The sequence below is a fragment of the Amblyomma maculatum genome, chromosome 1, assembly GCF_055883805.1.
Source record: "Amblyomma maculatum isolate TAMU_Amacu chromosome 1, ASM5588380v1, whole genome shotgun sequence".
NCBI lineage: Eukaryota > Metazoa > Arthropoda > Arachnida > Ixodida > Ixodidae > Amblyomma > Amblyomma maculatum.
In genome coordinates, this window is record NC_139344.1 from 204,999,769 (window position 1) to 205,021,935 (window position 22,167).

Sequence of the window (22,167 nt, forward strand, 5' to 3'; positions counted from 1 at the left end):
GTCGATGCTGGGGATCGCATGGAAACACGACAGCTGCCCTCGAGACAAGTCTGCCTTCTCCCGCTGGCTTAGGTCGATGCCGCCAGACCGCCGATAAGACGACCTCGCGAGGAAGCGCCCACCGACCGGTTAACTAGACGAGGCTCCCAGGCCTCCTCTCCCATTCTGCTTCTTTTCGTTCACTCCTGTGAGAATCAGAGGGGCTGTAGCGGCCCGATACGGTATACGCATTGCACAGCCTACGCACACGGCTTAACAATGCAGGAAGCGGAGCCACTTCCGCTGTTTGAGAGGTTCGCGTTGGCGTGCCGAGTATTATAATATCGACGACAATGTTCTATTTTGGATTCGCGTTTTGGAGAGTTGGTGACATTTTTAGCATCCTGTACATGGCCGCGTATCCGCAGATGGGTGCGCTGCAGTCCTTTCTCCATTAAGTCGGCATGTCGCTCTGCTGACCTCGTGCGTATTTGCTGTATGACATCATTGTGCAGCAACCTGAAATTTTTGTCTGCAGATAACCCGCACTTCTGCACTATAGGCGGCTGTGGTACGCTCAAGAAACTTTCTTATCCGCATATTGGCGCAGACTGTTCTGCAAAAGCCACAAGGTCATGTTTGTCTGACCACGTGCTGCGTAAGATTATAGGATTCAAATTTATCTCGCTGACTACAGAGGCGTGTTACTTCACAGGTAAACTTATTGCATCAACAGCAACCACTGCAACAATCCCCTGTGCTTCACCGCAATGCATCTGCGCGACCGAAGTTGTGAAGCTCAAATGAGACACGTCTTCCGTACAATGCGCAAAGCATGCTGGAGCGACCACGATAAGCCACGAGTTTTTGAACAGATAAAGCTCTTCACTGTTTACTCCCCCCCCCCCCCCCCCATTATGTTATACCATAATACTTCCGCAGGGTTACGCAGCACATGTCATCCAGCGACATATACAGGTAGCAGTATAGTTGAAGAGAAAAAGTTGAATGAGCAGAAACAACAGTCTCAGTTAAATTTACAGATACGGGTGCCTGATTTGTATCCCGATTATTTTGCTGGTCACGACTGCTTCATTGCTTTTCTCATGTAGAGCTACATAAACCAGCAAGAACCACTGACCTATAGAACAAAAGCAGCGTTTATGATTGCTGGGTATGCCCTGACGCGCACGCAAGTGCCGATCAGACTGGGAGTTCAAAGCTGAGAATTTGTTATTGAATATGACATCTTTTCTACTTCGAACTTTTTAAAGCGGTCGCTGCATCATGGAATATGCGCGGGTTTACATGCGGTCGATTAAGATGTTCACAAAAATTAAACCGCGAAAAAGGTGATATCTCTGATGCACTGCTCTCCACCGCTCCTCTTTTCGATGCTACAATGTAACCCAATAAACGAAGAGGAGGGCGTAAAAAATAAAATAAAAGGCGTCTAATAGCAGATGTCCACTCCCTTCACATGACAGTTCCTAATAGGGAATAAATCCCAAGAAGGTATGAACTACAAAAACTAATTTCATTTTCTGTGCGCTATTGGATTCTAGCGAATATAATGCGTTAAAAGTGTCAACTGGAAAAGGTCACTGTACCATATGTGATTTGAAAACTTTCTTCACGGGTTGAAGTGGCAAGGTTCTTTAAAAATGCAGCTTTTCAGTTTCGCAACTCGAATCTCTTGATGCTAATCAAGCATCGATAACTTTCCTCAAAAGCTACGCGTGTGAGAACAGCTGGGAGGAACCGCAGTGTCTAAAGTAGCATAAAACCAAAGCTCGTGTATGGCATTCGCGGACACTTCTGCGACCACATAAGGGAATTTTTTTTATTTTAATGCGCTCAACGTATAGCGGCGCACGAATCAATTGTGGCTGTTCGAGTTATCATGATAATGCAAGAAGACGAAGTATGCAAAGGTTTCACGAAGAAAAGATTGAAAAGCAAGTAAATGAACAAACAGTAGCCCCAACTCATCGCCGTCGCTCGAAAATGAGTCTGCGCTGGTTACACACATGAAATATCATTTGAGCTCAAGATGCATTTTGTCCTCCGCAAAACCGAGAGCTATCTGCTACCAGCGTCCAGTCATCGGTTGGCGATGCATCGCACACTATTGTTGGATACAACTCAAGAAAAAACCGGCAGATGCTATCAAATAAGGTCCTCAGCCAATAACGCCGACCGACATGACTTAGCAGTTAATCCAGTTAAGCCCTGGTGAGCCCCCTTTCACGTTGTTAGACCTGCGATGTCACGCTAGCAAGTCTAGAGATTATCGACGACGTCACGAGAATTGGTTGGCCTCCATTGGCTACAGGGAGGTGCTTTGAGGGGCAAAAGCTTTTTTTTATTTATTTATTTATTTATTTATTTATTTATTTATTTATTTATTTATTTATTTATTTTTTTGGAACTGCATATCCGACTATAGCCACCTTAGAGCACTTGTACCTGTGCTTCTACAGCTCAGTTTAGTTTACTCTTTTTCCTTCTCCGGCATGTGCGTCGGTGCAGCTGGTGCAGCTAACTGCAGGCTGTTCATGCTGCATTTGGAAAACAACGCAATTCTCACAGTAGTCGGATGTTGCTTTTTGGTGACGCAGTATGAAACTCGAGGCGGACGAAACGCGCACACGAAGCGACCCGGTGAGCGAAACATTTCCCAGAAGAGCAAGCCCTAGAGAAAGAAAAAAAAGGATATAAAGAACAGAAAAGAAACAAAATTGCTCTGGCAGTCGAAGCGCGACGTTGTGAGTGACACACCGGCCTCGTCGTGACATCGATACGCTTCCAGTTGTTGTTTCTCGCTTCAGCCATGCACCATCGAAACTTGAACAGTCAAGCGAGCGTATATAGGCGCATAAACTCGGTCTGCTCGCAAAGGCGACAGTGCATGTCCGCTGGCCGAAATCTATACATGCTTCGCATAGAGGCGCTTAAGGGCTCCTATTATGCTCGGGCCTATTGTGAACAAGGCACGAGCATTTATTTGCTCCTTATTATATACAGCATTTTTTCTTTCCCCTTGCTTTCGGCGTGCTTATATAAGCGCGCGCGGCTGCAACGGACTTCGTTCTGAAGATAAGAGGCAGAAGTATGCGCATTAAGAGATTCAGTGACAAAAATTGGCCACACTTTTCCAAGGCAAAATCTACTAAGCAATCAACCATGTCCAGAGCAGACTCGAATCAATCGTAGTTGCTCGTGAAGCCACGGAGGGTCAATGCAGTCGTGTACTATTCGAACATACATCGGAGACCACGCGATGTGGTCTCTCCAGAGCGCGCGCACACTGCACGGCATATCCGCCAGTATCCGATGTTCATGCAGCCGTATACGGGGCAGCGGCGCTGAGTGAACGGCCTGCCTGACTCCATCAACAGGTGAAACATCATGACCTCCCGTTAACTCTTGGGCTGACTAAAACACAGTCTACGCGCTCGAGTAGCAAGGCGTGAGTGCATTTAATGCTGCTGCGTCTCGTACAGCCAGCGTTTCTACGAATCCTGCTTAATTTCTTCCTTAACCATGTGACGTCCGGAACCGATCAACTGCCTTAATGGGGAAAAAAAAAAAAAAAAAAAACATTGTCGGAAAAAGGACGCTCCAAACTATTAGCGAGTGTTGAGCGAGTAAATTAGCTATACGCACAAAGCGCTGCGGAGAAACTGCAGATGACTTCTCAGGCACAGCGAAGGCCTTGAGACTCGATACTTCGCTGGACCAAAAAAAGGACACACGAACGGTACCCAGGCGCGGGAAGTGGGTTTCGAATTGGAGTTATCTCATCTCTGTTGCGAGATCTCGCTTTTTCTGCGCGCCCCCACCAAGCGCGCTCTAGTCTTCGTTGCGCACAGTTGCGGACTGGGTCACGTTACTGCGGCAACGAAGCAGAGGCAGGTCCAACGGCTCGTTGAAGTGACAGCACAAATGGGCCTGAATGGCTTGCTATGGGTTAAAAGTGCTCTGAGACTGGGCGCTTTGAATTCACTCCTCGGAGTGCCGACGCAGTCCGACGACGTGGCGTAAGGTAGGCGTCGAAAGCACCAATGCCAACGCGGTATAAAAATGTAATCACGTTCCTCTCTTTTATTTTTCTGTTTTCCTGTAGGCTGCACAAAATACCGCACTCCTTCCTCACGAGTAGTTAAAAACGTATACTGCATTATATTAAAGGCGACAGTCGCGTAGTCTGAAGCGGCATGGCACGACACGGCACGCGGTATACAGTGCAGTTCGGTAAGGTACGGTAAAGTATGCAACGTACGGTACGGTAAGGTAGATATGATTCAACGTCCCGAAGCTGCCCGTGGGCATGAGAGGCGCCATAGTGGAGGGCCCCGAATGAGTTTCGATCGTCTGGGGTTCTTCAAAGTGCGTGGACTCGGCACTTGCGCGGGAGTTTTCGCATTTTGCCTCCATCACAATGCGGCCGCCACGGTTTGCATTCGATCTCGCTACCTCATTAGCAATCAGATACCAAGGCAACCAGAATTGTATCAAGCGCTACGGTTATTTGATTACTTGACATAAATTACAATTTCTTCGAATTTTGTAACGCATCGAATACATTTTCCAAAGACATATGCATACCATCCTGGATAATACAAGTATTTTTTTTTTTGTGTGTGTGATCGATTACAGATAATCGTCATCTTCTATTCGAAAAACTAGTCCTAACTACCGGTGTAACTCCGATAACCTGAATTGGGTGGCAAGCACTACAGTGGGACAAAAAAAAAAAAAAAAAAAAAAAAAAACGGCAGATGCTCATCAAAGGAGCCCCCCAGCCAATGGCGCCGACCGATCTTCGTGACGCCACTGATTGCAGGAGGTTTCTTGAGGGGCAAAATTCGCTTCTTGTTGAGTTGTACGCAACTATAGTGCTAGCGCGGGGTATTATTCGTGACAAAGAAACAATAGAGAGGCCGCGAAAAGTCTTGTGCGACGTACGTATGAGCCCAAGCTGGCTATATATACATTTGAATAACCCCATTCATTTTGGTTCGCATTTCTTCACGACGACACAAACGAATGTCACGTTTAGTCAAATATTCAAGGGCGGAGGGGAAGAGCTTGAGCGGGTGCTGAGCCTCCCCCCCAAAGCGAAAAAAAATTACTGTAAAAAATTTTGTTGAAAAATACAGAAATTTTCCGTTATATACTTTGTTTTTAATTTTTCTGTGCTTTTGGTTTTTTTTTTCTGTTTACAACTGATAGAAAATTTTTGTAAATTGACAATAATTTTCTGTGATACGGTGTTCTCTGTTTTTAGTTTGTTTGTTTTTTTTTTTTGTTTTTTTTTTCTGTCGCAGTGCATCGAAAAGCGGCCGCCGAGGCCGGGATTCAATCCCGCATCGTTGGGAACAGTAGTCGAGCGCAGTAACCACTGCGCCACCCCGGCGGGGTGCAGTTAAAAGAATAGTGCAAATATATATATATATATATATATATATATATATATATATATATATATATATATATATATATATATATATATATATATATATATATATATTATTTGTCTTTCATTTCGTATGTTTTTCTCTCTGTAACAACAACAAAATTGCGCTAAGCGCCAATTTATTCAATGAATACCAGTTGTAAGGCGAAAGCCTTGATAACTCCATCTCACGAATATCTCTCGGCGCTGGCAATACTCGATGGCACCCACAAAATTTACCGCGCAACAGCCGCAATGTAGCCACAGAAAAGGCAAGTGGAAAAATGCATAACAGATACCAGAGTAGCAGGGAGCCAACCTCCCTTCTGATTTGGCCCAATATATGCTATAGTTACCAACGAAACTCAATGTGGCGCCACTAGTTTATTTCGAATCGAAATCTTTTCGCAGCTGATGGTCGGATAGCGCCTTCGGGGTTGTCATACCATTTCGCTTTACATTCAATATTTACGTACTGTTCAAATAAAGATCATTTTGCAGTAGAAAATAGAACAAACGACATAAATATACCGAAATTTTTGTCTTCGAAACAAGGTTCCGGCTGGAAAACAGAAAATTACTCTTTCTTTTCGTGAACGTATTTCGGTCAATGAAGTGGTACAGATATTCTCTTTAAAAATACCGGTAATTTCACAAACATTTTTAACAGTGTAGCTGTGGTTTAGCATGTTGTTAAACCTGGAGTTACGCGCAAGCAATCTGCATGACCACGCTTAGGTTCGGCTTCAAAGTAAAGACATGGCTTTTACCCATAGTGGCTATGGCTTCAGCTTCATGCCATAAAGGAATCACTTCAAGTATGAGCACCCCTTGCCTCTCGCCGTTGACCATTCTCTTTCGGGTATAGAAGACTTATAGTGGTATGACATCGTCTCTACGTCGAACTCCGGGGGGCCACTGCCGTCACAACGTTCGAACGAACCTTCTGTCTTAGCAATTAACTCGCTGTTGTCGTTTATCTCTACCAACTATACCGAGTTATCTGCATGTCGTCGTCGTCTTTTTCTTCTTCTTCGTCTTCCACGGTGCCACGCCGACGGTTTGAAAACGTACCGCAGTGTAGCTTTCGCTACAAAATCACATGGCAAAATTATGCTGATGTCCATTTTCCAACCAGAAAAATCCCAGAAATGCATGCTTCCAATAAATTCGCCCCTGTGTTTAGAGCGAGTCTCCCCTCAGACCGCGAAGAACAAAGCGCGACGTTTTACGCAACTATATGGACTGGTGAGCAAGGTGTTCGTAGGATACAACTTCGCCTTTCTCCCCAGCGCGTACATCGAGAAAGTCTTCAGTGTTCGCGCTTATTTTTACACACGAAAATGTGAAAAAAATACTGCTGGAAGTTTAGAAAGGCAACTACTGGCGAAAATTAACAGGTCTGAATTACAGCAGCAGGGAGACGCACCGGCGTATATTCTATAGCCCTCGTGATAATGGAAGTATAGGAGAATGGCGCGTTAGTAAATATTTTGTACTGGTTCAGCATACTTTTTGGGGCTCTAACTTACCGCTGAAATTAGTTACACTTGAGACGAAGTAATGCAATCGGTTACTTTCTTGCGTTTACAAGACTGAAAGTAACGGAGCCATCAGGGTTGGTAGTGCGTCTAAAATGTCTAGTTCTGGACTTTGGTCAAACTGTGAGCGATTGTGTCCCATAAGCTACCGTTGAGGGCCAACGTTTCACCATGCGCTTTACGAAATGAGTTTTTGAACCTATCTTTCGTTGCCATTTTGTATAACTGCACCGTGTCAGTCAATACATGCGCAGATTCTCTCTCGGTGAGCTTGTCGTATTTTGCTGCTTGTTTAAAAAAATAAAGCGCACCTTTCCCCCTTTTCCCAATACTGGTGAATTTTATGTCAGTAGCAATTACTCGTAATTACAAGTAATTACAAACTTCCGAGACAAAATTTGGTTACGCATCTGACACATCGGCCATTTTTATCAATATGTCCATAACAATTTTTTACGATGTTCCACAGCTGCCTCACAATTTTGGTTTTCCATGGCAGTACTCGTTGCTAACGCCGAGCAAATACTGGAAGCTTAGGCCATTCCCATGAACACGTGCGTAACAGTATCTTGCAGCGTCCATAATTTTCAAAACATTAAAGAGTTTCCCAGAGAGCAGGACGTGCAACAGCGCATGTACAATACACCATAAGGTGATGGCTATATTCGTGGGTACTCGGTTCGTTCCGAGACAGGCTTTTTTTTATTTTGTCTAGCCGAGTATGGCCTGGTGTACATAAAGTTACTGCCAGTTTTCGGGAACCCTGCACACACCAGTAAACATTGTCAAATAGATTCGGAACACGCATGGTACAGACAAGCGCGCCAGCAGCTCTATGTTGGGGCATCGTGAAGATCGGACAGCGTTTTCACACCGAATCATGGAGCTCATGTAAAACATCAGTGGGGCCGCGTATCTTAAGAAACGCGGGTTATTTACGCGGTCTAATCGGTGGCACTTTTTCCAGCCCACAATATCGGCCCGTTCGGCGAAGTCTTTTTTGAACTATTTTGCTTTTCTAAATTAGCCGGACTCTTTTTTTTTCTTTTTGAAATTCTGCTTGGGAACTTTCGACGCTGGTAAACGTTCTTAGTCGACATGAAAATCATTCATTACGAGTACAAAAATTCAAAAAGAAATTCAGATGCAAAGTATTTTCGGCTGCGCGCCCACAAGTGGACGAAGCCGAAATACACTTCTGCTGCATATAAAGAATCAGAGCTGGTCATAACTGATCCAGAGTTCCCCATTACGACGTCCTTTAAAGGCAACAGCGCCACTTTAGCACGCGAGAATGCATGAGCCTAACGGAACCATTAGCCAAAAAATATAATTCTGCCAGCAATTAAATCCTAATTAGGCTTCAGAAAGCATTAGCTGACGTCTAGATCAAGCTACGTCCTGTCATGCAGAAGCGAAGTGCATTTATGAGCAATTTATAAGCATTTATGAGCGTTCCCGAACGGAACGCTGCGTTTACTTTTTTATTTTTGTTAAGAATTTCTGACATCCTTCTAGTTCGATCACGTGCAATATATTTGCGACGAGCCTAAAAAGAAAAACGAATCTTGAACCCACGAAACAAGAGTCCTTGCACTCGCGAGCGCTCTATGCGTTCCTTTTACCAGCAGAGACAGCATTAGTCCTGCGAACAGCGTGATGTCGTGTTTAACTTTTGTGCACGCGGCGGCTAATTTGAGTATTTAGTTAGATTCATCATCACAGCTCTTCGTTACTTTATGTTGGCCCTGTTCCTTTTATTTCGTCGGCTGTTCAGCCCGTATGACCTCAATTACATGTATGTCAATATAAAGCGGATTTCCAACCCTGACTCTATACCTTATCCTTTTCCCAAGTATTTTGCTATTTTTTATAGCTTTCCTGACTTTTTTTTTTTTTTCGTTTTGCTGTAGAGCATACGCACCCTGAGCTGTGGTTCAGTGGCTGTTTCGCCCGGCTGTTCAGCCAAAGGTAGCGGGATCGAATACCGACTGCGGCGGCCGTGTTCGCGTATAGTGTATATAATAAAACGTATACTTGTAAATGGCGCATGTGATCGGTGTCTTGAAAGAAATCCTAGACAAAACGGCAGTCTTCTCTATAATGGCCCTGACGGTATATTAAGCAAATAATGCCGCTGCAGCATCCGCTAACGCAATATTACCGGCTATCCCAAGTAAATATCGCTGAAATCTCGGTAGCAGTATGCCTCTACAAGCCAATTTACAGATATATGCATTTCCGACAACCGACGTTACTGATCGGCGGACTTTTTTGCCACGTGCTTGAAACTTTTTGAACGCATATCATGAGCTTCTACACTGAGGAAAAATTACTTTAGCAGGTGAGGGAGAAAATACGTTGAGCAATACTAAACTCAATAAGGACTGACACGAACGCGGCCGCTTGCTTCACAAAATCTGTCACTTTGAAAACGCGGCCAGCGCGGTCCGATTGCTGACGCTATCCCCAGCAGTCCTTTTCCCGTCTAAGCTCAAATTCTTTTCCCTTCACTTTTCCATCAACAAATATCGTGCACTAATAGCCGCTTCAAGAGTTGCTTCGTTTGTTGCGCGGCAGCGGGAAGAGGGCGAGGCGCCGGCCTCAGTACACATAGCATTCATCGAATGCGCACCCGCCGCGCTTACTCTCGGATCACCGCCCACATCGCTCGAGTGTCCACTCCGAAAAAATAAATAAATAAATAAGAAAAACCTCTCAAAGATCTCCCAATCATTTCAGCTACGGTGCCTTAACACTGGTGGGCTGGTTGGCAGAAACAGTGCGGCCGCGCTAGGCTGTGGCACCTTTCGCCACGCTGCAACCTCTCGCCGCTACGCAGTCGCCAGCGTCGAATTGGCGGCACGGAGAACAGGTTTCCTTGCGCGTATCTTGCTTGACCAAACTTCCGGTAGCATGCCAGTGATATACGAGGGATCACACACTACGCACGCTATACACACGTCGCCGCATGAGGACGTGCTGGAAGGGCACCGTAAACACCGAGTGGGTTCCCTTTGCGCACACACGCGGAAAAGAAGGCGGGGGAATAAAAACGGAAGAGTGACACCGCGGGCCCACACCCTGCGTCTCCCTTGGCGGCAGAGCGAGAACGCGGGGCGGCCCGAGGAAGGCGGTGAAAGAAAAAACAAAAGAAAAAAGGAAGAAAAGAAGGGACGCAAAGACGCGCGAAAAACGCACGACCGGCCTCACGAGAGGAGAGCCAGTATGCAGGCATCGGAACAGATGCGCGTTGACGATCATATACACACGCGCGGGCAGAAGCGTAAATATGTAGCTGGACGGCGAGCAGATGTTTTCGGCGTAAACGGCGGCATCAACCGGCATTCAGACGTCAAAAATGACTTGACATTGAGCAGTCAAAGAATGGCCGATAAATGAACGGAAAAAACAAAAAAAAAGTTCACACCGCAGGATATTCCAGGAAAGATGGCCAGTAGCTCTTTCCGATATACAGCAATAACATTAGTTTTTGCTCGCCCAATAACTTTAGTTCACCATTTCACCCTTTACAGCCCGAATTATGAACGAATCAAAGATAGAAATCGTTGCCTCCAAATTATGATAGTTTATGCCCATACATTCAAAAGGGAATAACCAATTTTTGTTTGCGCCGCAGATTCGTGCAGCTAGTTTGAGTCGTGTGAAATACTCGTTCGAATTCATCGAAGCAATTAAAAGGGTCAGGTACACAAAGCATTTTTTTTTTTTAATCTTCTAAATGTCTCCCTGTCTCTCCCGCAAAAGTTTTCACAAAATGAGAGACGATATATTCTTGAAATCTGTCAGAAAGTCGCGCATTCGCGCTCCGTTAACAGAACTTGCTCACAGCGCCGGCAAGCGTTTCGTTTGGCTTGCATGTCTAACATTTTGATGTGACTCAGGCTATGACGGACGTCATAGAGCAAGGTTCCGGAAATTTAGACTACACAGGGTTATTAAAGCATGCACTGACATCGCACAGTGCACGCATGGGCGCCCTTTCTTTTCGCCTCCACCGAAAGGCGGCCGTCACAGCAGATATCGAACCCGCATCCTCGGAACTGCAGTCGAGGGCCCTGACCACTGAGCTACCGCGGCAGGGTTGTTTTGGATGGAAAGCGCTGGCTACTGAGAACATGTTAATATGAAACTGTATGTGCAAGCTCCACGCAGTAACGAGTTTACAGAGCGCGAATGATATACGCCGCGTAAGAGCGGCGCTCGGCGTTAAAGAATTTGAACTGCATGTGAAAGGAAACATAGCAAAACCTTGCTGATCAAAAAGCCGTGCAAAATCCGCAGCATATACTGCACTAATGCGTACGTTTAAAAATATTTGTCCAGAGAAACCTGCTCGAGCAGTATGCGTCATCACACAGAGACGGAATACGAGAAATAGTTAAACTGGCTGTTAACTCGAGAAAAGTACCGAGAAGCTGGCGCAGGCCCAGCAGTATAGAGATCTCGAGAGGAGGAGCCTGAAGCCGCAAATACCTCTGCGCTTAAAAGCTTTCATATTAGAGAGTTTTTATTCGTACAGTTACGCATCTGATGCTTATTGTTATTCTTTGGTTATAGTTACTAACCGAATCCTGTACGCAATGCGTAATTAATAAAAAAATATACAAAATGGCAAGCATTTTTTAATCATTTCTCTTATAACAGTACACCATCCTCGCTATAGCCTCAGTTCTGATCGTAAATTCGTATCTGAAGAGATATTGCCATTTTTTCGTTGAAAATTAATGGCGCAATGCTGAACGCGGCCGACTGCGGAAATCCTTGCAAGCTAGGAAAATTAACCTTTTCCCCTGCGGCTAAACAAAAATTTGTTGCGCATATCATCATGTAAACAGTCAACCTGCCAGTGTTATCCCAGGCGGCACAATACATCGGCCCAATATTGGTGCTGTGCTGGTAATACACTGGTCTTACGTTGGGCCGGACATTGCCAACACAGCACCAATAGTCTGTCAATGGATTGTGCTGCCTGGGATATGAGCGAGTTATTCGCGCCATGCGATTCTGTGCGCATATCACGGACGATCACTCGTTTTCCTGAGAGAAGAAAAAAAAAAAAAGGAATTTGGCATGCTCTAGTCGCCGTTCGTCGTATTTGTGTGTGTGCTTCGCACTCGGCATAATCAAAAAGTTCAGGCGCAAATGCCACTCAAATGCACCGCGGATACATGCCCACTTTCGCCTGAAGAGTAACTTTTTCACGATGCTTTCACGTCACCACCGCACGGACCGTTTGTCGTCAAGCGCAAAAACACGCTTTCTGCCCTTTTCCCCCAAATTATAGCGTGCGCGCACACACACACAAACAAGCAAAATGCTGGCGTTAAAGCGAGTTACTAACGCGAGCATATTCCTGGACAGAGGCGCCAGTTGGGACGTCCCGTTAGTGACTGCAGAATGACATTGCCTCGCATTGCAATGTTCCGACATGGTTTGGCGCAAACATTGGTCTGAAAAAAAAAAAAAAAAAAAAAAAAAAAAACGTTCGGTTCAGCGCGTCCTTCAAAAAGGGTAATGCAGAACTTAACCGCGCCGCGTGCTTCGTTCAACGCTCGCGCTGCTGCGCCAGAGGCTTTCACCGTCTACGCGTCACTGTCGATTTTTATAAACAGTGAGTTCTTCATCGGAGGTTTAAAAGGAAACATCAAGCATGGGGGTCTAGGCTTTTCAAACAAAGCTACAACAAATGCACCGCCTTTGCACAAGAAGGGAAGCGGGTTACCTCGGGTTACGAAGTATCGAAAACATGTAAGCTACACCGAACTACCCCACGTGCTCCCGGCTTGTCCAGCTCTAGAACGACTGAGTTGACACTTCGCACTGCTGAAACGAAATTAAGAATGCTTGTATGGGGAAAGTAGTACAGAGCGTACTCTTTTTCGATTCATTGTTGACAGTTCATTCTGAGCATTCTGCGGATCAGACGGAAGGACTTCCCTTGCTCTCATTGCGGTACTCGGCGAAGGCGGTCGCGAAGGGCTCCTCGTGATATGTAGGTCCAGAAATCTGAAGAGTGTACTATGTCGCACATGACCACTGAGGGATAAAATTTCGAAAACATTACTGCGCAATCATTGGGGCTGTTGACGCAGGCTGATAAATGTATTGTGATACATTTGTGCATGAGTGCGAAAGCAATTTCCCGAAGTTTTCGACTGCCTTTAGCGTCGTACATACAGATGAAGCTCACTGACAACACAATCAGCAACTAGGCGCGTGAAATGACGCGAAAAGCGCACTGAGAAAAATAAATGCATAATACGCAAATGCGGGTCCACAGCGCGCAGTGACGAAAGCAGCACGGTTGCGGTTAGGGAGCATGCTCGACGGAGAAGACAGGTTGTAAACATGCGTGACAGCTTCGCGACTGCAACCGAACACAGCCCGTTTGTCGGCGAAGTGACGGCACTGGCGGATCGCCGCAGTGGAAACATGCGTCGCGACACAATGACAGTGCGTGGAGCCCCCAGAGCGTGTAGTCAGCGCGCACGTCGTCCGGGACCCGGTGTGTAACGCTCATTGAGGCGCGCGCGCGCGCGCACGCGGGAGCGCGCGGCGCGGCCCGGCGGCCGGAGCCGGAGCGCGGCCAGGGGCAGACGCCGCGCGAGGCTCGGGCCGCGGGGACACACCGCACGCTCGGAAGTCTGACCGTATGCCTATGGCTCGACGGCAACGTGCACTCACATTGCATCCGCTGAGGCCGGTGCTGCTTCCGGCGAGGCATGCCTGGGGCGTCGCCAGGGCGGCCGCCGTGCTGCTGTGGGAGGCGAGCGTGCTCAGGGCCCGCGCCGGCCGAGCCTCGCCGGAGGGGTTCTGCTGGCCGCCCAGCGCGCCATGCCTCTCGCGGCCCCTGCCGTGCGATCGCCGAGCATCACGGGAAAGTCATTGGGCTCCCAGCACTCGCCGCCGCCGCCGCGGCATCTCTTGGCCGTCGTCGAAGGCGCGCTTCGCCAAGGAGCCCTGCGCGCGAGTCGCGCCGCTTCGGCCGCCCACCGCGGGGAAGCGCCACGGCAGCCGGCGGCCAAGGCGCACGCGCCAAGCTCGCCGGCAAGTCGCGGGCGTTTCGCTCTGAAACGGGCCACACAGGTAGCGGTAAGACACAGAAATAACGCATACTCGTGGAATCATTGCAACATTGCGAACAAAAACATGTGGACAACGGGGTGTCGTTAAATTTTGTCGTTACATGAAACTGTCGAATCGCTGTATACAGCCAGAAAAATTAAAAACACCCGTGAAACGATATACATGCGATGACGAAATTTAGAGAAAATGATAGTTCCTTGTGGAGAGACCTTTCCTATCCCCTCGGCTCATAGGTTAAATTGCAAGAGTGTAACGAAAGTAAAGAAGGCGTTAAATCTTATGATCAATTCGCAGGGTCATGCGGTTGCAGTTAGCAATGTTTGCCCCTTTGAGTGTTTTGCGATTAATTTTCTGTCAGATGCATTGGCAGTGTTGCTTTCATTTCTCGTTCATCGTGTTCATCGGCTCATACAGAGTGTACCAGCTAACTTTAGCCAATGACTAGAAAAATGAAATTCTTGAGGCAGGGGAGCGAAACCAGTTGCGTATTTCTTTTGTCTTGCAACTAATAATTTTTTTTTCTAAATTTCAAATATTGACTTTAAGCATTAAATGGGATTCGCAGAGTTAGCACCTTCAGAGACCCCTATTCCATTGTTCACGATAAGGAAAACCTCGCGCTTCTTTTTTCCAGCTCAGAAAGAAAGCCCACGAAAAAAAAAAAAAAGAAAAAAAAAGGATAATGCGAATTGCGCGTTTATTAGCACGCCATGATTCTGCTGAATCAACTGCGGCCGTGGGGCCGATATCTTCGCCCGCGTCAGCCAGCCGGCGCACGTGACGGTGCAGTGCAAATTACAAGCGAGCGCGACGAGCTCGCTGCAAAAACCATGGCCAACATATTAGCCTACCCCTGCAACAGGGCAGTCAAGTCACGGTCGCAGCTGCTTTAGTTCCCTCAAACCACAATTGAGAACAGCACAATTGTGGCGCACGAATGCGACAGTCCCGTGATTTTTTTTTTTTTTTTGTATTTCGCGAGCTTTCTTTGCAGCTCGGACTAAAAGATATACATGACGCTTTCCTTATCGCAATAGAATAGGGATTTTTAAAGCTGCTCTCGAACTTAACCTCCCTGCCTTTCCTCCTCCTCCTCTCGAACTTGGCAAATACCATTTATTATCTAATGGTCATATTTAGTAACATAAAAATGTTATCATAATTACTAATTAATTGCAAAACAAAAAATGCCTGTCGTGTGCAGGATGGCTGGGAGCTGTAAGCAACTGGTTTCCGTTGCCTGCCTAAAATATTTAAAATTTTAGGCAACATTAGATCACCCTTAAGATACAGCTCTTCGATAAAGCGAATTGATTAAATGACAGCAGCGTAAGGAAGCAAGCAGAGACAGGGGAACTCTAGAACAACTCAAGAGCTCAAAAACAACTAGAATATTTATTTATTTATTTATTTATTTATTTATTTATTTATTTATTTATTTATTTATTTATTTATTTATTTATAACTAGCTATACACCCTTGGGTATAAGCAAAGGGACATAGATACAAACAAAAACGAAAAAATAGAAAACAAGTAACATAAATCAATATATTTAGTCACACTGCGCAGCCATATGTAAAGCATCGTACTCGTCTGATATCGTCCGAGTGAAAAAAAATTAACGCCGAGAAGTATCAATACGAACAAAATAAGTTGTCGATTAGTCCGGATGGAGATGTCGTGTGTGCCATGTTATCGCAGGCGTTTTGCGAGGTGACTGGTTCAGTGCAAGCCTGTTGCTAATCACGAGATAAAAGAATTCAAGCTTCAGCTGATTTCACACAATTCAAGCGTAGGAATTGAATTTTCTATCATTGTTTTAAAGGGCGAGTCCAGCTTCGGGAATTTATTAATTATAAACCTTTTTCTTGGTATTTTTTTCAGGTCAGCTGATATTTCCATGATCCACAACTACAGCGCAAACGACAGGACAGATATGAAGGAGCTCAGCGCTGTGTGTTTCCCTCCTTCATCTCTGTCCTGTCGTTTGCTCTGTAGTTATAGATAATCGAAAACACCAACTCGCCCAACAACTGCTCTAGTCGAGCTGATATTTGACATAGTGCGAGGATCCCATTCTATACATGCATACTCTAGCTTCGGTTTAACAAACTGGATGGTAGAAAGTAATTGTACGGCAGGAGAGGCGTCTTAGTTTATGTCTCGAAAGGTTTGGGGCAACAATATGTATATGTCCCACGGCAAGGTAAAAGTTAACACCCATGTATTCGTAGTTGTTAGTTTCGCGCAGTGATGAAGTACCTAAAGAGTAAGAAAAAAATAAGCAGGGCATTGTTATGAATAGAACGGATTAATATTGATGTTTCAGCGTTTACAATCAGCCACCGTACGTTTCGGCACTTCAATATGTGGTTTAGATCTGTTTACAGGACAATCTGATCAAGTGGGGTTGTCACATTCCTATACAAAGTACTGAAATTATCAAGCAGTCTGATTTGCACACCTGGACTTACAACATTGACAATGTCATTGATGTACAGTCCATCAGTAACAACAAGGGACCCGGAACGCGGCCTTACCCCTGACTGGAACAGCGACCGGGCAGTATTCTTCAATTTTAAATATGTTCGTTTAGTGAGGCAAGCAAATAGTTAAGTTTACAAAAATAACAGCTACACCAATCGTATTAAGTTTGAATAATAGTTTGTCGTTCGGAGCCTTCAGAAATGCTTTGGTCAAGTCTAAAATATTACATCTATCTGGCCATTACTGTTCAAGGATAATGAAAAAGTAGGAATCACTGATATAATATGTGTTACAATTGAAAAACCCTTTCTGAAGCCATGCTGAAAATCTGTGAGCACATTTATTGAGCCAAGGATCTTTTGACGCGTTTGCCAAAATATGCTTCAAGAGCTTGCAGCGTTGGGATGCCAGAGAACAGGGGTGACAATTTTGTAATATTTGTCAATCTTTCTTTCTGAATACCAGAACAACTAGGGCCACCCACCAGTCATCGGGCCGCTGTCCCAGCAAAATAGATGTAGAAAAAGAACTTTAACAAGAAATTTGCCAACATCTTCAGCATGTCAGTTTAGAAAGATATTTAGGATTTCGGGGCATGCCAGCGTAAGAAATAAAAACTGACATCAAATACCTGTTTGCAAGAAACTGAGTAATCTGACACTGAAAATATACTTTAAAAATATTCGTTAAAGTGTTAGGTCATGCCTCTCATCAGTTATCGGCGTGTCATCCGCTGTTATTTGTGAAACTGGTCTGGTTTCTCTTTTTCTTTCATGTGCTTCCAGAATTCTCCAGGGTCAATTTTAGCAAAGTTCGGCAGTGAAGTATTCTAATAGTAATATTTTGCTGCATTCCCCTTCTGTTTAGCGCATCCTGCATTTACACCAAATTTTTTTTTTTTTTTTAATTAGAATTCCTTAGCCTTATTACCTGTATACGTTCAATGTGAATAACATAGCGTGTCATCGAGGTTGTACCCTTGTGAACTTTTGTTTTTCTTTCTAGGTATGAATTCATCTATGCAGCAGAGGAATATACTTTTAAACGCCTCCTGGATGGAATCTTGATTGGCCTTATTAAATTAACGAGACACTTTTCCCACGTGACCTATAACAGAAACATTACCAGCATGATAATAATATTTACAACAAAACACCGAGGAATAGTAATGCGCGATCTGCACAAGTGGAAGGGTAATGCTCATCATATAAGGTGACCTGACAGTCCCTCCTCTACACAAACAGAATATTATGAAAATGATGGCTAACATTTTAAATCGAGGACTGAGCTGCAAGTTTCTTGTGCCCGTGTTGGCTCGTGCACCGTGCCGGCATCAGGTTATAACGTAGCATAATACGTAGCATAAGTGTTTGCTGCACACGTTGCAGAGAACTGAGATGCTCCCAACCGATACTTGGCATATTAGAGTCGCTCATTATTACCGTCTTTATCTGTTCTTGTCTGAACATTTCATCCTGCTGTTTTGCACATACTCGGCATGGGCATCCGGTTGGTCTGTAAATTGCATAAGTGTCCCCAAGAGTTTACCTCAAGAATTCAATGTCAGCGATATCTTCCAAAAGATAGCCAGATATGACATTTTTGCGAGCGCCACCTCTGGTGCATGTTTTTTTTTATCTTTTTGTTTTGAAAACTGTACAAGAATGAGGAAATAGGTCTTCACCCATTTCTTCATTTAGTGAAGTATATGTTAAGACAGTAACAGAAGTATCTGGGTGAGAAATTGTCTGAGGAGTGTTGGCAGGATGTGTTGCATCCACACTGTGGCCGCGGAGTTCTCCAGAAAATGCGGCGTCGACATTGTCCGCGTAAACATCCCGACCGTAACAGGTGACAGCCGGCCATCGATTGGTGTGACGTCATGAGACCATATGATGCGGCCCAAGAAGTGTGAACTCGGGTTGCTCCTTTGAGAAGGAGGATGAGATGACCATCTAACTCTCCGGAACCCTGTGATCGCGAGTCAGAAACGTATATTACTGCTAGGCTACGCAGGCACTTTGAGAGGCCTTGGTTAAAGCCGGGCTCTTATACCTATGTCAGATGGTCTTTGACATGATGTGGTAGCTAACGACTGTATGTTAATGAGCATGTGTGAGATTACAAGGAAACATTGATAACGCTAGAACGAGCATCGGCATGGGGAGCTGCAGGTAGGAGCCATTAACGCTGTCACGTCGTACCTTTAAAGGTGGAGATTAAGTGTCCTGGAAATGTTTCGGTGACCTTGGTGAAATAAGAAAACAGAAGAAGCCTTCGTGTGTTTCTGTACAGCAAGCGTATGTACTATAGTGCATCCAGGCTTCTTTTCTGGTTTGTGTGCACAAGCGAGATTTTATTACCCGCGCTTTCTAGAGTTACTTCACTTTCTTCCGACAGGTGCCCTTTTACGTTCACGGAGCTGGTCGAACACTGTAGATGAGAGGTCCCTGCAAATATTTGCACGGCGCAGACATGTCCAGCGAGTTCAAACGGTGATGGGCGCAGAAGTTCGATGACTTGATTGCGCTACCCATCATTGCGAGCAAAATCAATTAACCTCGCGGTTGTTTTCTCCTTACCTTTACAGCATAGATCCACTCTATCCCCTTCATGTCAGCCACGGTGACATAAGAATAACATCTTTCATCACTTTTTCTTCGCAAGCAACACGTGTACGTTGTTGCACGCATGAAACTAAAATTAAGCGGCATTCTCGCGGCGTAATTCTGCCACAGCGCCTTAATTAGCCGGCTTACGTGTGAACTGCAAATGTGGAAATGGCAAAAGCTTCGACTTCGCCTGCTTGCTTGGGAGCAGCGCTGTGTGGCAAATTCACTTAGGACACTTCGCTGCCACATGCTCGCGATCTTGGGAGATTTTGTTAGATATTTATACATCACATCGAACACAGCTCCTTTTTTTCCTTTTTTTTTTGTACCAGCTGTCGCTCAGAGAGATAATTACTCTCAATTATGCAGGCCTCAGGGATTCACTGTAGTGATTTCTTCACGCTTATGATATGAGTCCATCGTCGCCGAATTCGCGGCAGCATACGCTCATTCATCATTCATTCATAGAAATGCGTGCCCGCTGTGGTGGTGTAGTGGTTAGGGCGCACGACATCTGTGCCTAAGGATGCCAAATCGAATCCCGGCGGCAGCTTTTCGACGGAGGCGATGGAGGAGAAAAAGGAAGCGTCCGTGTGCTGTGCGATGTCAGGGCACGTTAAAGAAACTCAGGTGGTCGAAATTTCCGGAGCCCTCCACTACATCGTCTCTCATAGCCTGAGTCACTTTCGGACGTTAAACCCCACAAACCAAACAAAAATACGTGCCGTGCCATGCTTTAATGAAAAAGCCGAGACCCTGCGCAAGAACGAAACCAGTTCACTATGAGGCGAAAGCCTTAAAAGGCTTTCGCCTATGCTTTGTCCGCAAAATCTGTTATCGAAATGAGCCGCCGGATGTGACGTAACCACCTGGTAATGTCATATCGAGTCAGTGGTCATTAATAGTAGTTATTAATGATAAAATATAATAATAAAAGTATAAGGCTTGCTGTCCCACCAAAAAGGTACTGAATCCCGCAGCTCCGTTTTTTTTTTTTTGGGGGGGGGGGGGGGGGTTATGCTGGAAAGGAGCCGTAGTGGTAATGATTAATGGTACAGATGATTAGTGATATGTTGTTAGTGAGAAAATAATCACTATACGATAGGTAGTGGTCGATAATTAGTTATAACACACTTAGTGATATGTAGCTAGTGATAGTGATAGGTAGTTAGTAAAAACGTCGCGGCAGCGCTAATGCTTATAGCTTTTATGCCTGCAGTGACCTCTAAGTATTTTTTTTCTTTGAGGTAGCACCACGCAGATTAAAGCCCTTTAATCCCAGAAAATTAATTACTTTAATAGTATCTTTACAAACTAAATTTGCGTGAAAGTATCTGTGCACCACGAATCACTCATAATGGGAAAAGTTCCGAAAGCACCTCTTTTTATTGTTTTTGCCTATTCTGCGCAGTTAAGTAAGCCCACAGAACGTAGTAAGCGAAGCGGTTAGTGAACCTGCATAGTCATGCAAAAAAAAAAAAAAAGAAAAATCAGCGATGTATATCGGTGGCTTGCTGTCCCACCAAAAAGGTACTGAATCCCGCAGCTCCGTTTTTTTTTTTTTTCTTTTTTTTTTTTTTGGGGGGGGGGGGGGGGGGTTATGCTGGAAAGGAGCCGTAAGCAGCCGCAACACGGTACGTGTTTATGTCGTAACTGTGTCTCATTAGTTAGCTATGCAAGAAATTGCAGTGCTCTAGATAGCAATACTACTGATGACAGAATTACATTTAGACCCTTTTATTTAGGCTCCGTAGCTTGATTTTCATGCCTAACTGAGTAGGTTCCTGACAGTGCTACGAGAAGTGAAGCGAATCGTTAGTAGAGAGATTTAGCTTACCGTGATCCTCTACCGCGCGTGGGTGAGGTACTCAAGCTGATTGGTCCCGACGCGGCAGGTCTATGCGCCGATGGATGGATGGATGGAATATAGGAGCGTCCCCTTTGAAACGGGGTGGTAGCAGTAGCTATCATGCTCATTTTTCTCCCTATATCTTAATTATTGATTTAGAATGGTTAACTAAACCATCATTCTATTATTAAATTTTGCTCCTACATTACTAACATTATGTCACTTCTCTGCTTTTAAGCCACCAATCTTCCAGCCGTTTTTTGCTAGTTTCCACCGCCGGTTTATTCACCCGGCCACTGTTATCTCTAAACCCCAGAGCCGACCTCCAGCATGTGACGCCATCTATCGGCGTCAAGGGGGTCTGGGCATGCGCAGTGGAACACGCAGTGGCAGATCACGGTAGCGGATCGCGGATCACGTTAAACTAAAACTCTCTATAGCGAGACCACAGCACATACCTTAAAGAACAACTCATGGTAAGTTAACAGCCCGAAGCGACCCATGGAGTATCGAAATGCCGTGTGTAGGACTCCGAATTAATTTGAACACCTCGGAATCTTTACACTGCGTACATAACATGCGTCACACGAACGCTTTTAAATTGCACTCGCTTGTAAAAACGGCCGCCGAGGCCGATATTCGATACCGCGACCTTGGCACCAACCCATGACCACCAAATCGATGTGAGCCACAGCGGAGGGCATTGCAGCTTACAGCTACTCGCAGCTGTATAGATGCCCTCCCATGTGTTGCTCACATATTTACACACGAACAAGAAAACAAAGTGAGAACAGCGAAGATTCTCAGGTAGCTCCGCGTTCATTACGTCGAATGCGCGCTTGCCGCGCGACAGCTTTATAAATCATTCATTAATTAAAGCGGTCCAGAAGGTCTCGCGAATCACAGGCGGCTCGAAGCGTTTCGGTCGCTTCGCTTCAGCCGCGAAACCAACAAGGCGTCCGCGCGTGGAAATTGTGACAAAAGGTAGCGACAATATGACGTCAATGAACACGCTTTATGCTTTTAGTCATTGCGAGACAAGCAAGAAATCACGAATGTCCTTACCGATCACTTACGAAGCGAATAAATCGCATTGCGAAGACTCAGCTTTCTTTCTGCTTTCTGCC

At 45.4% G+C, this 22,167-nt stretch overlaps 1 protein-coding gene across 1 annotated transcript in view; it reads right to left on the bottom strand.

The window, feature by feature from the left end:
* The window catches only part of LOC146205403 (protein tiptop-like), a 431,831-nt gene extending 417,907 nt beyond the window's left edge, over positions 1-13,924 (bottom strand). Inside the window, exon 1 of the mRNA XM_084590060.1 lies at positions 13,690-13,924. Coding sequence (XP_084446186.1) covers positions 13,690-13,729 — 40 coding nt within the window. The 5' untranslated portion in view covers positions 13,730-13,924. The remainder of the gene's footprint in view (positions 1-13,689) is intronic.
* Between the last annotated feature and the right edge of the window lie 8,243 nt (positions 13,925-22,167).